The 17,096-nt window shown below is 41.8% G+C and overlaps 1 protein-coding gene across 2 annotated transcripts in view; it reads right to left on the bottom strand.

Annotated features, from left to right (window-relative positions):
• Positions 1–3,563: 3,563 nt before the first annotated feature.
• SH2D4B (SH2 domain containing 4B) overlaps positions 3,564–17,096 on the bottom strand; it is a 103,847-nt gene continuing 90,314 nt past the window's right edge. The window contains exons 7-8 of one of the 2 annotated variants that reach the window (XM_058435788.1): positions 13,844–14,064; positions 3,564–4,041 (exon numbers count right to left, since the gene is read on the bottom strand). In XM_058435788.1, coding sequence (XP_058291771.1) covers positions 3,949–4,041; positions 13,844–14,064 — 314 coding nt within the window. In that variant the 3' untranslated portion in view covers positions 3,564–3,948. The remainder of the gene's footprint in view (positions 4,042–13,843; positions 14,065–17,096) is intronic. The other variant, XM_032141479.2, reaches the window with a different exon arrangement.

Raw genomic sequence — 17,096 nt, 5'->3', positions numbered from 1 at the left:
TCAACTATTCCAGGAACCCTAAAGTACTCAGATAAATATGGCATCACCTGATTTCCAGGACCTCACAGACTGAAGGGCAAAACATAAATACATAGTTATGTGTAGGAAATATAATAAATCTAGAAGGTAAATGATCATATGCCCATGTTAAATATCTACATAATTGTGGTATCACTCACTTACATTTGGTTAGAATCCTTTCACAAGGAAGAGAATCTTTTTCTAGAGATGAGATTCAAAATTAAAATGGAACACTACTAGAAAATGTAATACATTCACTTAGATTTCTCTGAAGCATAAACGATGGTGTTAAAAGAGTAGATTTAGATAAAGCAGAGAAAGAAAGCAAAATAATTCCTAACGGATGCGTCATAATTTTTTCTGTAAAGGGCCAGAGAGTAAATATTTAAGGCCTTATAGGCCATATGCAGCCAAAGACAATATGTAAACCAATAAGTATTGCTGAATCCCAATAAAACTTTATTTATGAAGCTGAAATTTGAATTTAATGTAATTTTCACAGGTCATAAAATATTCTTCTTAATTTTTTCCAACCATTTAAAAATGTAAAAACCATTTTTATCTCTCAGGCTGTAGAAACACGAGCAGCAGGCTGAATTTGGCCTGCAGCTATAATTTGCCAACCCCTGCTTTCAAGGCTGGCTTCTCCAAGTATAACCCATAGTCTGGCAGCATCAGCAACACCCAGGAGCTTGTCAGAAATACAGAACCTCATGCCCAATCCCAGATCCGCTGAAGGAGAACCTGCATTTTTAACAACCATCATGTGTTTGTTTACGCAGTTTAAGGTCCACTCAGACTGATACGTGACTGTGGTCAATCCCTGTGCTTCCCAAGCAATTGGGAATGTTCTGAACCTCTGTGCCTCAGTTTCCCCATTTACAAGATAAAGATGATCGCATTTTCTCCCTTAAGCATGGCTGTGAGAGTTCACACATGCATGCGCACGCACACACACACACACACACACACACACGGCTTAAAACAATATTTGTCATTACTATAACAAAATCTTCTGTTATATTCACAGCCACCCTCTGAAATAGGCAATGTTCACCTAATTTGACAGAAGAAACTGTAGTCCAAAGAATATAGAAATTCATCTAGGATCGCAATTTAGTTCTGAGAATAATGATCAAAAGGACAAAAGGGGGACAAAAGCCCCAGGCTCCCAGGTCTTCAAGCCCATGTTCCCCTCCTGGGGAACACTCTCCATAACCTCTCAGCTCATGCCCCTTAGATGGTCCCTAAAAATACTTCTGCCACACAAGGATCTCCCCAAATCTGTACTCCAAGTTATCCTTTCATTCCTTGAAATTTATTTTCCATTAAGTTGCATAGTGTTTTTTTTTTACAACTTCTCTTTCTAGTTATAGATTGTAAATTTTTCCTTTGCTGAGTCTTGGAGCTGACCAACTGTTTTTTATTATATTTGTAGGGCTCAGGGAAAAAAAAGGCAATTCCTTTATTTGAGAATCCTGACATTTATTAGCATAATAAAACTCTCAAGATGAAATTACAGTTTTCCAGACAGTAATTTCATTTGCAGGACAACTTACAAGGGATTTATTTTAAAGCCAGGTAAAAAGGTAAAACCTAAAATATATGAGACATGCAGAAATTGCAGGCCCCAAATAAAATGAAATAAATGTGTTAGGGATGGAAAACCCAGCTGTTGTTCTCTCACATATTAATTAGGGGTGACAGGAACAACAGCCCAGGGATTCAGGGTCTCAACCCATCTTGGTCTGCTTTCAAAGCTGCTGGTAGTTCTTGGAACAGAAGTTTCTTCCAACACCTTGAAAATCATCACATCATATCCCCTGACACATCATGGGCTAAGCACTAAGTTGTTGTTGTTAGCAATACCTTTTTCATTTGGACAGAGCTTTCATGTTTATCATTTAACTAATCCGCAAAAAAACCTAGTGACGGCCATACAGAAAATTCCCTTTCCAGTCATACCAAGGTTTACTGAAGTTAAATGACTTGGACAAAGTTACATAGTTGGTAAGTCAGAGAGCCAAAACTAAAACATCGTTCCTCTGAGTCCATAGAAATAAGGCAATTTTAATGATAATTTTAATGATAATCAATGAAAGCACATTAGAGTTCAGAAAGCAGGTTCCTTCCATCATTTCTCTTTATGCATGTAGTGAGACAGGCAGACTGGGGGAAGCCATGGAGCTGAGTTGCAAAATTGATATTATTGAACACTTCTGTATGATGGGTTCTTATCCTGGATTCCCCAAAAGGCAGAGCCTGTGGCAAAAGCTTATGAGCTGCTACTTCATTCAGAAGTGCAATCCCAGAGCAACAGGAGAGAGCAGGGCAAGGCAGAGAAGAAGAAAAAAACAGGGGCAGCGGGGTGTATACTGATCCGGCCACCACTTGGTTTCATCAGGACTGGTTGCTTGATCTTGCAGGGCTGTCTTCTAAAAGACCATACAAACAGATGCCTCTCAGAATAGTTCCTCCAGGAGGAAGAAGGGGGAAAAAGCGATCTACCAGCCTGTGACTCCCATTCATCCCAGATTCACCACATGGGGCATTCACTTCCCATCTCTTCTGTCTTATGCCTCTGCAGCAACGGGAGATAGGGCATGTGGCAAGCTACCATTGGCTTATGCTCACATGACACTGATCAACATAGGGAGGAAGAGCAGAACCCATGCAAAACTGGTTATAGTGCCGGTGACCTGTGGTAGAGAAGTGACCAAGAATCTAAGGAATAGGTGAGGCAAGAGAAGAAGTGGGGCATAGATGTTTGATACAGCCATGAAGTAAAGTAACTCGTTCCCTAACATCCCTAGAGTCCATTCATTCTTTTCTTCTCACCAAACACAATGCTGCAAGGCATTATAATGCTAGTAAGTTCCAGGGTGAGGATATGAACCCAAGTCTTCTTGACTGTAAAGACTGTAATCTTCTCTTCATCATATACTACCTCTGTGTATATGGCCATAACTGTGGAACACAAGTATGCACCAATATATACCATCACTGAGAGTTATTGAGGAGTTATTGGGTGAGTCTTCTTGTTAATATAAGGAACATACTTAGATTAAGTTGACAAGGGAATTAAAAGGACAATGAGGACAGAGCTAATCATTGGAGTAACCTGCATAGAGAGGGCCACATCCCAGAGAGCAGAGACCTCATCAGATTTCTAAAAAACCATTCTTGCAGTTATAACTCACCCCAGGTCTTGAAGACATCTGTAGGATTACATAAAACCATTGCAAAACCAGGGCCAAAATATGATTCAAAGATAGAGGCAAGTGGCAAAAGAAGAGGTTAAATAAGGAAGGCAGGACAGTGTCAACCAGCTGCCCTGGAAACTGGGGCTTGCCTTAAATAATTCCAATGATAATATCAATGAGGGTAATAATGGAGATTATGAAAGATGCAGCATTTAAAGTCCTCCATAGAAATCCTTCACAATCTTCTATTATTGCCATGATTTTATAGAGTGGCGAGTAGGAAATAATTTACAAGAAACCACTGCTAATTTGTGTTGAAAAACTTTTAGAAGACATGCATTCATTCAACAAACATTTACTGAATGTCTACCATATGTTAAATTCAGGGTTCGGCACTGGAATTATTTTGGATTATTAAAACATGGTCCACGCACTGTAAGAGCTCAGTTTATGGAAGCCATGACAAACAGGCTTTTTCTTCTAAGGTCATAGCCAAGCTCTTCATGAAAGAGTTGCATGAGCTATTAGCAATTTCTGTTCTGATCACTGAGATGAGACCAGTAGCCCTATGCCATAGATGTCATATCCCTTGAGACATATTAATCTACTTTTTCCTCTGGATAGTGGTGGATCTTCCAGAAGGCCATAGGATGTGAGTTGAGAAGTTCTTAAACTGAGTTCAAAAACAGGATGCCAAAACGGATCCAACTGATAAGGAAAAAAATTATTCAAACAACAGATGGTAGTCTGGTGGGCTGTCCCTCTGTCCGCAGGGTTCCTGAAGTAACTCTCCTCCTGAAACAGTGATAATTTCCTCCTAAAAGGGAAAAAAAGGAAAATCCACTTATAATCAAGATAGGAAAATACACATCTATGAGAGAGAGAGAGTGGTTCAAGACAAAGAAACTAAGAATATGCATTTGTCTCCTCTCAGATTTCTAGAAATGACAGAAAAAAAAATCTGCCTTTAAAAAGAAATAAATTCATAAAAAGTACTGGAAAATAAAAAGGAATGCCATCAACAAAGTGAAACATATTGAAGAATCCTTGAAAAACAAAAGACATGCAGGAGGGGCTTGTCAGAGGAGTCAATGTGGGACACCAGTTACAGCAAGTCGAGGAAGAGTTGAGGGACTCCAGTAGGTGTTTGCCTCAAGCAGGCTGGGGAATGAGGAGATGCACACAGTTCCTTGGAAGCCCCAAGAGACCCAAAAAGTTCAGACAGTCCCATGCCCAAAAGATGAGCCACTCACAGTCAACTCCAACCCCTACAGCATGAAGACACTGGATTTGGGAAGCAAAACTGTATCCACTCATGATAGACAGAAAATTTAAAGTTGGAAGATCGTTTCATAGCCTAAAATTTATAGGCATTTAAGCAAAATTATAACCATAAAAGAAAGAGGCTGAACTCAACAACAGAAATGATTTCCAGGAAAATATCAAGTCTATAAAGCAAACAGAAGAGGCTTTAAGAGATGTGCATTAATCTCTCCTCAGCAGAATAAGAAAGAAGTCATCCATGAAACGAGAATGGGCATTATTAAAAAAAAAAAAAGAACCACTTAAAGAACCTGGAAACCAAAAGCATGACCATTTAAATTAAAAGGAAAAAATTTCAGTAGAAGAACTGAAAAGCAGCATGCTCATAACTAAAGAGCAATTCAGCAGCTGAAAGAAATGTCACATCAAAAAGAAAGAGATATCCTAATAGAAAAATGGACAAAGAATATGAAAGGATGACTCACAGAAGAAATCCAAGTGGCCATGAAATGTGTGAAAAGATCCTCAGCATCAGTGGTAATCAGACAAATGCAAACTAAACCACAGTAGATTCAGTGTCTGCCCATCTGATGGAGAAAAATGAAATGATTGATAGGCCCCAGTGTTGGCAGCAGTGCAGGGAAACAGCCTCATATAGTTTTGGCAGGAGACTGAACTGGCGCCACATTTTTGGAGGGCAATCTGGCAGATCTTTTCTAATTAAAATGTGCATACTCTTCTCTCCAGCAATTCCAGTTCCAGGACCCATCCTAGAGAAATACTGCACATGTATCCATAGTGACACACACAGGGAAGTCTCTACAGCACTGTTCAAGATCACGAAAAATCGGAAGCCAGAAAAGTGGCCATGAAAAGGAGAATGAGTAATTAAACTAATATGCAACCATACCATGGAATACCACACGGCATTTACAAGGTTTGGTATACGGATTAACACAGAAGAGCTCATAGATATATTTGAATGACAGCCAGCATGTCCTGAAATTACAAGTGTCAGGTATATTGTTTCAGCACTTCACACAGTGATGTTTCATTAAAACCTTACAGTGACCTTAAGAGTTGAGTGCTACTATTAAACCCACTTTACTAAGGCAGAAACTAAGGTGCAAAAGCTAAATAGTCGTCCAAAGTCAAACACGTAAGTTAGAATTTAAAACTCAGCAGCCTCATTCTAGGGACCATGCTTTTTAAAACTGCATTCAATTATTTAGTAAGCATGTTAAAAAATCAAATCACTCATTTATATGTAAGGAAATATGCAACTTGGGCTGGGTGTGGTGGTGCGTGCCTGTAGTTCCAGCTACTAGGGACGCTGAGGTGGGAGGATCACTTGAGCCCAGGATCTTGAGGTTACAGTGAGCTATGATCGCACCACTGCACTCCAGCCTAAGCAACACAGTAAGACCTTGTCTCAAAAAAGACTATGCAACTTATGTGAAAAATAACAAAACTATATATTTCCTTACGTACATAAGTTTTTATGTTACTGCTCAGGAGATACTTAGATAAGATACATGGCAAATTGATAATCAAAGTAGAGGACGGAAATAGAGACTTGAATGAGGCTTTCACTTTGTATTGTATTTGATTTTTCTTAGAATGTAATCATGAATTAATTGTGTAATTAAAATTTTAACTTATAGAAGTTGGCCACCAGATGTCCACATTGTCATAAATGTTATCTCTCCTTAGTGTTAGAAATGAATTGTGAGTCTCAAAGATTTTGATTTGGAAGAGAATAAAGATCTTCAGAGATCTCTGGTCTAGCCTTTCTCTGGAATCTGTCCTGAGTGAGGGGCATTTATCCTTTGCTTGAAACACTTCCAGGGACAAGGAGCTCATCATTGCTAAAGCAGCTTCTAGGAAAAGCAAACAATATGGTTTAGTGGGAAAAGTACATTCTTTAGAGGCAGACAGCCTGAGGCTTAACTCCTGGTCCTAACCATGAAAACTTAGCCCTGGTTTCCTAATCTGTGGAATGGGGTTAAGATGCCTCCCTCAGGCGTCTGCCATTGCTGAGGCTTGAGTAGGTAAACAAAGTGGATGGGGAAGCTCGAACTGGGCGGAGCCCACCGCAGCTCAGCAAGGCCGGCTGCCTCTGTAGACTCCACCTCTGTGGGCAGGGCATAGCTGAACAAAAGGCAGCAGAAACTTCTGCACTTAAACGTCCCTGTCTGACAGCTCTGAAAAGAGTAGTGGTTCTCCCAGCATGGTGTTTGAGCTCTGAGAACAGACAGACTGCCTCCTCAAGTGGATCCCTGATCCCTGTATAGCCTAACTGGAAGACACCTCCCAGTAGGGGCCGACTGACACCTTATACAGGTAGGTGCCCCCTGGGATGAAACTTCGAGAGAAAGGATCAGGCAGCAATATTTGCTGTTATGCAATATTTGCTGTTCTGCAATATTTGCTGTTCTGCAGCCTCTGCTGGTGATACCCAGGCAAAGAGGGTCTGAAGTGGACCTCCAGCAAACTCCAACAGACCTGCAGCTGAGGGATCTGACTGTTAGAAGGAAAACTAACAAACAGAAAGGAATAGCATCAACATCAACAAAAAGGACATCCACACCAAAACCCCATCTGTAGGTCACCAATATCAAAGACCAGAGGTAGATAAAACCACAAAGATGGGGAGAAACCACAGCAGAAAACCTGAAAATTCTAAAAACCAGAGCATCTCTTCTCCTCTAAAGGATCGCAGCTCCTCACCAGCAAGAGAACAAAGCTGGAGGAAGAATGACTTTGATGAGCTGACAGAAGTAGGCTTCAGAAGGTCGGTAATAACAAACTTCTCTGAGCTAAAGGAGGATGTTCGAACCCATCACAAGGAAGCTAAAAACCTTGAAAAAAGATTAGATGAATGGCTAACTAGAATAAACAGTGTAGAGGAAACCTTAAATGACCTGATGGAGCTGAAACCCATGACACAAGAACTATGTGATGCATGCACAAGCTTCAGTAGCCAATTTGATCAAGTGGAAGAAAGGGTATCAGTGATTGAAGATCAAATTAATGAAATAAAGCGAGAAGAGAAATTTAGAGAAAAAAGAGTAAAAAGAAATGAACAAAGCCTCCAAGAAATATGGGACTATGTGAGAAGACCAAATCTACATTTGACTGGTGTACCTAAAAGTGATGAGGAGAATGGAACCAAGTTGGAAAACACTCTGCAGGATATCATCCAGAACTTCCCCAACCTAGCAAGGCAGGCCAACATTCAAATTCAGGAAATACAGAGAATACCACAAAGATACTCCTCGTGAAGAGCAACCCCAAGACACATAATTGTCAGATTCACCAAGGTTGAAATGAAGGAAAAAATGTTAAGGGCAGCCAGAGAGGAAGGTCGGGTTACCCTCAAAGGGAAGCCCATCAGACTAACAGCAGATCTCTCCACAGAAACTCTACAAGCCAGAAGAGAGTGGGGGTCAATATTCAACATTTTTAAAGAAAAGAATTTTCAACCAAGAATTGCATATCCAGCCAAACTAAGCTTCATAAGTGAAGGAGAAATAAAATACTTTACACACAAGCAAATGCTGAGATTTTGTCACCACCAGGCCTGCCTTACAAGAGCTCCTGAAGGAAGCACTAAACGTGGGAAGGAACAACCAGTACCAACCACTGCAAAAGCATCCCTAATTGTAAAGACCATTGATGCTAGGAAGAAACTGCATCAACTAACAGGCAAAATAACCAGCGAACATCATAATGACAGGATCAAATTCACACATAACAATATTAACCTTAAATGTAAATGGGCTAAGTGCCCCCAATTAAAAGACACAGACTGGCAAATTGGATAAAGAGTTAAGACCCATCAGTGTGCTGTATTCAGGAAACCCATCTCACATGCAGAGACATATAGGCTCAAAATAAAAGGATGGAGGAAGATCTACCAAGCAAATGAAAAGCAAAAAAAAGCAGGGGTTGCAATCCTGGTCTCTGATAAAACAGACTTTAAACCAACAAAGATCAAAAGAGACAAAGAAGGCCATTACATAATGGTAAAGGGATCAATTCAACAAGAAGAGCTAACTATCCTAAATTTATATGCACCCAGTACAGGAGCACCCAGATAAAGCAAGTCCTTGGAGACCTACAAAGAGACTTAAGACTCCCACACAATAATAATGGGAGACTTTAACACCCCACTGTCAATATTAGACAGATCAATGAGACAGAAGGTTAACAAGGATATCCAGGACTTGAACTCAGCTCTGCACCAAGCAGAACTAATAGACTTCTACAGAACTCTCCACCCCAAAATCAACAGAATATACATTCTTCTCAGCACCACATCACACATATTCCAAAATTGACCACATAGTTGGAAGTAAAGCACTCATCAGCAAATGTAAAAGAACAGAAATCACAACAAACTGTCCCTCAGACCACAGTGCAATCAAATTACAACTCAAGACTAAGAAACTCACTCAAAACTGCACAACTACATGGAAAGTGAACAACCTGCTCCTGAATGACTACTGGGTAAATAACGAAATGAAGGCAGAAATAAAGTTCTTCTTTGAAGCCAATGAGAACAAAGACACAACGTACCAGAATCTTTGGGACACATTTAAAGCAGTGTGTAGAGGGAAATTTATAGCACTAAATGCCCACAAGAGAAAGCAGGAAAGATATAAAATCAACACCTTAATATCACAACTGAAAGAACTAGAGAAGCAAGGGCAAACAAATTCAAAAGCTAGCAGAAGGCAAGAAATAACTAAGATCAGAACAGAACTAAAGGAGATAGAGACACAAAAAACCCTTCAAAAAAATCAATGAATCCAGGAGCTGGTTTTTTGAAAAGATCAACAACATTGATAGACCACTAGCAGGACTAATAAAGAAGAAAAGAGAGAAGAATCAAATAGATGCAATAAAAAATGATAAAGGGGATATCACCACCAATCCAACAGAAATACAAACTACCATCAGAGAATACTACAAACACCTCTATGCAAATAAACTAGAAAATCTAGAAGAAATGGATAAATTCCTGGACACATACACCCTCCCAAGACTAAACCAGGAAGTTGAATCACCAAATAGACCAATAACAGGTTCTGAAATTGAAGCAATAATTAATAGCCTACCAACCAAAAAAAGTCCAGGACCATATGGATTCACAGCTGAATTCTACCAGAGGTACAAAGTGGAGCTGGTTCCATTCCTTCTGAAACTATTCCAATCAACAGAAAAAGAGGGAATCCTCTCTAACTCATTTTATGAGGCCAACGTCATCCTGATACCAAAGCCTGGCAGAGACACAACAAAAAAAGAGAATTTTAGACCAATATCCCTGATGAACATCGATGTGAAAATCCTCAATAAAATACTGGCAAACAGAATCCAGCAGCACATCAAAAAGCTTATCCACCACGTTCAAGTCGGCTTCATCCCTGGGATGCAAGGCTGGTTCAACATATGCAAATCAATAAATGTAATCCATCACATAAACAGAACCAATGACAAAAACCACATGATTATCTCAATAGGTGCAGAAGAGGCCTTTGACAAAATTCAGCAGCCCTTCATGCTAAAAACTCTCAATAAACTAGGTACTGATGGAATGTATCTCAAAATAATAAGAGCTATTTATGGCAAACCCACAGCCAATATCATATTGAATGGGCAAAAACTGGAAGCATTCCCTTTGAAAACTGGCACAAAACAGGAATGCCCTCTCTCACCACTACTATTCAAGATAGTGTTGGAAGTTCTGGCCAGGGCAATCAGGCAAAAGAAAGAAATAAAGGGTATTCAATTAGGAAAAGAGGAAGTCAAATTGTTCCTGTTTGCTGATGACGTGATTGTATATTTAGAAAACCCCATCATCTCAGCCCAAAATCTCCTTAAGCTGATAAGTAACTTCAGCAAAGTCTCAAGATACAAAATCAATGTGCAAAAATCACAAGCATTCCTATACACCAACAACTGACAAAAGAGAGAGCCAAATCATGAGTGAACTCCTATTCACAATTGCTACAAAGAAAATAAAATACCTAGGAATCCAACTTACAAGGGATGTGAAGGACCTCTTCAAAGAGAACTAAAAACCACTGCTCAACAAAATAAAAGAGGACACAAATGGAAGAACATTCCATGCTCATGGATGGAAAGAATCAATATCATGAAAATGGCCATACTGCCCAAGGTAATTTATAGATTCAATGCCATCCCCATCAAGCTACCAATGACTTTCTTCACAGAATTGGAAAAAACGACTTTAAAGTTCATATGGAACCAAAAAAAAGCCTGCATTGCCAAGACAATCCTAAGCAAAAGAACAAAGCTGGAGGCATCATGCTACCTGACTTCAAACTATACTACAAGGCTACAGTAACCAAAACAGCATGGTACTGGTGCCAAAACAGAGATATAGACCAATGGAACAGAACAGAGGCCTCAGAAATAACACCACATATCTACAACCATCTGATCTTTGACAAACCTGACAAAAACAAGAAATGTAGAAAGGATTCCCTATTTAATAAATGGTGCTGGGAAAACTGGCTAGCCATACGTAGAAAGCTGAAACTGGATCCCTTCCTTATACCTTATACAAAAATTAATTCAAGATGGATTAAAGACTTAAACATTAGACCTAAAACCATTAAAACCCTAGAAGAGGCCGGGAGCGGTGGCTCACGCTTGTAATCCCAGCACTTTGGGAGGCCGAGGCGGGCGGATCACAAGGTCAGGAGATCGAGACCACGGTGAAACCCCGTCTCTGCTAAAAATACAAAAAATTAGCTGGGTATGGTGGTGGGCGCCTGTAGTCTCAGCTACTCGGAGAGGCTGAGGCAGAAGAATGGCATGAACCCAGGAGGCGGAGCTTGCAGTGAGCTGAGATTGCGCACTGCACGCCAGCCTGGGCGACAGAGCGAGACTCCATCTCAAACAAAAAAAAAACCCTAGAAGAAAACCTAGGCAATACCTTTCAGGACATAGGCATGGACAAGGACTTCATGACTAAAACACCAAAAGCAATGGCAACAAAAGCCAAAATAGACAAATGGGATCTAATTAAACTAAACAGCTTCTGCATAGCAAAAGAAACTACCATCAGAGTGAACAGGCAACCTACAGAATGGGAGAAAATTTTTGCAATCTACCCATCTGACAAAGGGCTAATATCCAGAATCTACAAAGAACTTAAACAAATTTACAAGAAAAAAAACCAAACAATCCCATCAAAAATTGGGCAAAGGATATGAACAGACACTTCTCAAAAGAAGACATCTATGCAGCCAACAGACACATGAAAAAATGTTCATCATCACTGGTCATCAGAGAAATGCAAATCAAAACCACAATGAGATACCATCTCACGCCAGTTAGAATAGCAATCATTAAAAAGTCAGGAAACAACAGGTGCTGGAGAGGATGTGGAGAAATAGCAACACTTTTACACTGTTGGTGGAAGTGTAAACTAGTTCAACCTTTGTGGAAAACAGTGTGGCGATTCCTCAGGGATCTAGAACTAGAAATACCATTTGACCCAGCGATTCCATTACTGAGTATATACCCAAGGGATTATAAATCATGCTACTATAAAGACACATGCAAACATATGTTTATTGCAGCACTAGTCACAATAGCAAAGACTTGGAACCAACCAGAATGTCCATCAATGATAGACTGAATTAAGAAAATGTGGCACATATACACCATGGAATACTATGCAGCCATAAAAAAGGATGAGTTCCTGTCCTTTGCAGGGACATGGATGAAGCTGGAAACCATCATTCTCAGCAAACTATCACAAGGACAGAAAACCAAACACCACATGTTCTCACTCACAGGTGGTAAGTGAACAATGAGAACACTTGGACACAGGGCAGGGAACATCACACACCGGGGCCTGTTGTGGGGTGGAGGGCAGGGGGAGGGATAGCATTAGGAGAAATACCTAATGTAAATGACGAGTTAATGGGTGCAGCAAACCAATATAGCACATGTATACCTGTGTAACAAACCTGCATGTTGTGCACATGTACCCTAGAACTTAAAGTATAATAAAAAAAATTAAATAAATAAATAAAAAGATGCCTCCCTTACAGATCTATTGGTAAGATTAAATAAGAGCATGGATGTAGAGCAATAGGTTCAGTGCTTGACACAGAGAACATGCCAATGTCCTCACATCCCCTCTCTTTTGCTTTCGTCTGTTAGAAGGCTCTTCCCAACACGGAGAAATTGACCTTGATCCTGGTTAGTCCAGTTTCCAGGCAGTACTCCACAATCAGTGCCTGAGTATCTGTGAATGGGTGATTCTCCATGTGTATTATTCATAAGGTCAAGGGCTGTCCCTGAAGTTCTAGGGACCTCCATGAAGAGATAAAGAGAGAGCAATACAAACCTAAGAGTCCCTATTATAGCAAAACCCCAGTGAGACCGTCAAGTCATTCTGTGAAACCATCTACACCCACAAAGCTTGGTTAGATGTCAGACACCTGAGCTACCTACCACCACTCTGCCCCTCGGAATCCTTCGTCCTGCCCTTCCAGGTCACTGAGTTCCATCTCTGGCTTTCTCCCAGTTACTAATGATGCCAACCGCCACACGAACATAAACGTTGCTTCTTACTACATACACTGCTTGGAAGACAACATCTTTCCCAATATAGGGTCCATGGCAGGAGGACAAATAACAAAAAGAATGCCAAGAAACAAGACTTTCCATAAGCACTTCACAATCACAAAGCGCTGCTGCGTACTTGACTTAATTCAATACTCACAGGGTCCAAGCTAAGTACTATTTACATCCATTTGCCTGAGTAGGACACTGACGCTTGGTAAGACTAAGGTGCGGGCTCAAGGCCACACATGTACTAAGTGGTTAAGCTGGAGTTCAAATAGGAGACATGGTAACTCCACCACTAGAAAAGCTTCTCTAATCACAGGGTTGCCTACTGCACTTCAGCTAACTCTCAGAAGCTGCTAGAGGCCTGGCTTGGAGGTCCTCATGAGAGACATTCTTGGGAATGAGTTGGAGATGAGACCCAGGCTTGGAGAAAGGGATGATCATCCAGTCCTTGTGTTAACAGGAGGGAGCACTCAGGTACCCAAGGTGAGAAGAGGCCTGAGGACCAGGGTGAGAGGTGCCCGCATGCCCCAGAGAGTGAAGCAGAGAGCAGAACAGTGGGCCCTAAGGCCCGGTGTGGACAACCTCTGGTCTCTTCTGCCCTGATGCTCTACATCTCTGAGACCCTCCAGCCCCACTACCCAGAGCCAGCAGCCTTGCTTCTCTTGCTCTAGCTCTCTCTTCAGCTCGAATTTCCACCAGTTCCCCCTCCCCCCCATTAGTATCCCTGTGAGGGATACCTTATGGAAATCAACGAGATCCGTGAGCGTTGCATGGCGATTGGGGTCCACTCCCAGGAAGCTGTAAAAATCCCCAGAGGCATCCACAAGAAAGTGTTTGAACCCTTTCTGCAGGCGGTAGGAGAGGGTGTAACCCCAGATTTTCTCACTGACCCGGACCAGGAATGCTCCCTCAGTCATGTTCTCCAGGAGATCTTCTGCATCTTCTCGGCTAATAATTCCTGATTTAAAATAGAAGAAAAAAACAAAAACACAGCCGGTTCTGCAACTGCCTCCCCCATGATTCTCCACTCCTCCCTGCCCCTCACCCTGTGGCTCAGTGCACATGCCATCCACACAGTCCAGGGTGCCAGGAAGGAAAGAGCCTCAAGGGCTGGCCAAGCACATGCCTCTTTCCACAAAGAGGGCATCCTGGCCCAGCGCCACCCGCCGTGAGCCTGGGGGCAGAGTTTCTACTAGGACCTAAGTTGAGCATGCTTTCCTCCACATTGAGCCACAGTGATTTTGATTAATTGGGTAAGCAAGGAATTAGTCGTGAGCTGTGATTACAGCATTATTGATTATAAATCTAAGTCAACAGGCTTGTGAAAAGCCTTAAGAGGCCTGCTTTAAAGACTAGTCCAGAATGGCTGTTGATGACTAACTCACTTATTTCTCTAGTACCATAAATAAGCACCTAAAAATAGAGTTTTCCCTTAAAAAGTAAAAAGACTTCTTCCAAATACCTGTGGACACCAGGCAAAAAGTTTCTTAATAGGGGCATAGAATCAAGCTTCACTTCAGCTCAAAGATCAAAACTTTCTAAGGACGCAGTCCTACACAATGCAGTTTCATCACAATTTGGAATTCTGGTTGGCCTTGGAGTCGTTGATATGCTGGTAGCAATCCCCTGAAATGCTCAGGGAGCTGCTGTCATCTGGATGATATAGGAGGGGTGATGTAGAACAGGTTCCAGAGGCAAGTAGGTGGGAAGAGGAGGGGAAGCCAGAAGACCTGGATTACCCCCACCCCTGACCTCTGCCAACCTGGCTATGGAATTTTCAGCCAAGCCCTCAAGGTCTCCAGTGTCTTTTGACATTTAGATGATCATAACCCAAATACTTAAAAGGTATGTTATGACTTTCAAGTTGAATAAAGTACTCAAACTCATTTTATACATGGAGAATATCTGTGGAGATGCTGGATCCTGTTAGCATCTGTTATTCTGGAGGAGAGGTGAATTGCAACACATTGTCCCTTTGCTCACCATGGACTTACCCTTTCCACACTGTCAGTGATAGGCATGGGGATAGAGTGGCTGGGCTGCCCATCTCCATGACCCTGAGAGGCTCTGCAGCACACCTGTGACTTCTCCCCAATCCCCGAAGCCACTCCCAAGCGAGCCGCAGTCAGGCTCCCCTCCCATCACTCTCCTGCCTCACAGGGCACACTCAAGACTTCCCTTGTGCCCAAGGCAGAGGACACAGAGGCAACCACATTCCCAAATGCTCCACCCTTAAAAGACAATTGGCGCAACCAGGGGCCACCAATTTCCTCCTTGCCCAGGATTTACAGCAAGAGGCATCCAAGCCAGCCACCCCTCCCCAGCAAAGCTCTAGAAGCAGAAAAGGAGGAAGAGTAAGACAAGGAACGAAGTGAGGAGCCCTTTCGCCACAGGGCACCTGAAAAATAAACACTAGCCCATGCAAGAGGGAGGATGCACCCCGCTGCTTCCCCCCAGAAGGCCTTGGGGGCTTCATGCAAAAAAGTAGGGACAGCCAAAAGAGGACCGGAAGGGAAAGTCCAGGATCCCTCAAAACTTGGCACTGTCCTTCACCTACCTCCCTGCCCCAACACCAGAACACCTGAGCCCTAAAAGAGGCTGCAGCAGGAAGATAAGTAAGGGGGGCCAGAGGTGGGGCCAGGGCCTAGGAGGAAGAAGGACCAGAAGATGTCACCCTCATCCCCACTCCAAGCACCTCAAGCTGATATGGTAGCGGGGCTAGGGTTGGAGAGGAAGGGAGTGTTACTAGGGTGGGAGACTACAGTCAAATTAAATACGATTCTACTTTTTTTTATTTTAAACAAGTATCTTTATTGTAACGTTTATTACTTTTCCATTGATGAATAAAAATTATATATATTTATGGTGTACATGACATTTTGATATACGTATGCACTGTGGGATGGCTAAATCAATCTACTTAAGATTAACATATGCTTTACCTCACATATTTTCTGTGGTGAGAACACTTAAAAATCTACCCTCTTGGCTGGGTACAGTAGCTCACACCTGTAATCTCAGCACTTTGGGAGACTGAGGTGGGAGGATCACCTGAGCCCAGTAGTTCAAGACCAGCCTAGGCAACATAGCCCATGTTGTCTCCACACTTTTTGTGGAGACAACTATCTCCACAAAAAATTTAAAAATAACTTAGGCATGACGATGCTACACCTACTTGGAAGGCTGAGGCAAGAGGATCATTTGCACCCAGGAGTTCAAGGCTGCAGTGATCTGTGATCATGCCACTGTACTCTAGCCTGGGTGACAGAGCAAGACCCTGTCTCAAATAAACAAACAAAAACTCTTGGCAATTTTCAAGTATACAATATATCATTAATTGTAGTTACCATGCTGTACAATAGATGTCTTGAACTTATTCCTCCTGTCTAAATGAAATTTTATGTCCTTTGACCAACATCTCCCCAGTGCCTGCCTCTCCCAGCCCCTGGTAACCACCATTCCACTTTCTGCTTCTGGAAGTTCAATGTTTTTAGATTCCACATATAAGTGAGATCATAAGGTATTTGTCTTTCTGTGTCTGACTTATTTCACTTAGCATAATGTCCTCTAGGTTCATCCATGTTGTCACAAATGACATGATTTCACTCTTTTTAAAGGCCAAATACTATTCCATTGTGCACATACACCACATCTCTTTATCCATTCAACTGTTAATAGACACTTAGGTTGGGCCTGGTGTGGTGGCTCATGCCTATAATACCAGCACTTTAGGGGGCCAAGGTGGGAGGTTCCCTTGAGCCCAGGAATTCAAAACCATCCTGGGCAACATAGCAAGGCCCTGAATCTACAAAAATACAAAAAATTAGTTGGGCATGGTGGCACATGCCTGTGGTCCCAGCTACTCAGGAGGCTGAGGTGAGAGAATCACATGAGCCCAGGAATTCAAGGCTGCAGTGAGCTATGATCATGCCACTACACTCTAGCCTGGACAACAGAGCAAGGCCCTATTTCAAAAATAAATTAATAAAT

The sequence above is a fragment of the Hylobates moloch genome, unplaced genomic scaffold, assembly GCF_009828535.3.
Source record: "Hylobates moloch isolate HMO894 unplaced genomic scaffold, HMol_V3 SCAFFOLD_3, whole genome shotgun sequence".
Classification (NCBI taxonomy): Eukaryota; Metazoa; Chordata; class Mammalia; order Primates; family Hylobatidae; genus Hylobates; species Hylobates moloch.
Note: the sequence above shows the minus strand (reverse complement) of the source record. Positions and strands in the feature narration are given on the sequence as shown.